General features: G+C 63.7%; 1 protein-coding gene across 1 annotated transcript in view; it reads right to left on the reverse strand.

Moving 5' to 3' along the window:
- Nucleotides 1–1,204, reverse strand: part of NID2 (nidogen 2) — a 31,520-nt gene that overhangs the window by 2,912 nt on the left and 27,404 nt on the right. The window contains exon 6 of the mRNA XM_035897913.1: nt 85–214. Coding sequence (XP_035753806.1) covers nt 85–214 — 130 coding nt within the window. The remainder of the gene's footprint in view (nt 1–84; nt 215–1,204) is intronic.

Raw genomic sequence — 1,204 nt, forward strand, 5'->3', positions numbered from 1 at the left:
CCGCCCCAGGCCCGCCATGGCCACAAACTGGCATGGACTGGCTGATGTGGCTGCGGGCGGGTGTCCCTGGCGATGGGAGCACACCTGAGTTGATGACTGTCTCCGGCTCAGCGCCTGGCTCCAAACTCGCCCGGCTTATGGTCCGGCCGGCCACATCGGTCCAATAGATCGTCTTCTCCCGGCAGTCGTAGTCGATCCCCACCACAATGGAGCCCTGCCAGGGTTGGGAGAAAGACACAAGGTGAAATCCTGCCCAGGCCACAGCCAGGAGGCTCAGTGAGCACCCTTATCCCTCCAGTGGGCACTGGGAGCTCCCTGGGGCACTTGGCAAGATGCAGCAATGGGGAATGACGCGCAAATTCCTTTTCCCCAGCAAAACCCAGCACCGACGGGCTCCTGCTGCACGCTCCCCAGCTTCATCCTGCAGCAGAGGTTTTCAGGCCGGCTGTCGCAGGCACACACCCACGTCCAGATGGGTTTGAAACCCTTCGGCTCAAGGAGAGACTGCTCCAACAGGGAAGCCAGCCCGAGGAATGACCCGAGGATGGGGAAAGGGAATACTTGGCAAGGTGTTTCAGTTCCCCGGCGTGCAGGGAGGGTCATGGCCCAGCTTTCAGCATTCCTCTCCCTCGCTCTGGCCTGGCTGGAGATGCACGTGGCCACGCTCCAGGAGGAGTCAGAGGAAGGGAAAAGGCAAGTTTTGCAGTAGCGAGGTGCAGCTGGCAGCCCGGGGCCCGTGACCAATGGCCGGGGGAGCTCTGCGAGCACCCGTGCTCCTTCCCTTTGCGGGCAGCCCCAGGTTGTGACCTGCCCTTCTGCTGTGAGACGGCCGGAGAGACAGCCAAGCCACCTCAGCACCAAAGCAGCCAGCAACATCCCCCAAAACCGACATCAACCTTCAAGAGGTGACCCCTTAAAACCATGGCAGCTGTGAACCACAGAGCCGCGGCATCGGCTTGTCCCCAACTCCCTCCGGTGGCCCTGCACCCCGCCCGGTGGCCGGTGGGGAGACATCGGGCCGGGGAGAGGGTCGGACGCTGGGCGGCGCGACGCTGGGGAGACCTGGCACGTAAACAAGGTGGGGGACACCGATAGAGGGATGGTTTGGGGAGCCCCAGCCCCTCGGCTCCGCACCTGAGCAGGAGCAGGGTGCAGCTCCGGGAGCCCATGCTGTGCTAGATGGGGTGAGGGTCAGACTTGGGGG

This window comes from Egretta garzetta, unplaced genomic scaffold, assembly GCF_000687185.1.
Source record: "Egretta garzetta isolate BGI_Z169 unplaced genomic scaffold, ASM68718v1 scaffold767, whole genome shotgun sequence".
In the NCBI taxonomy this organism is placed as follows: domain Eukaryota; kingdom Metazoa; phylum Chordata; class Aves; order Pelecaniformes; family Ardeidae; genus Egretta; species Egretta garzetta.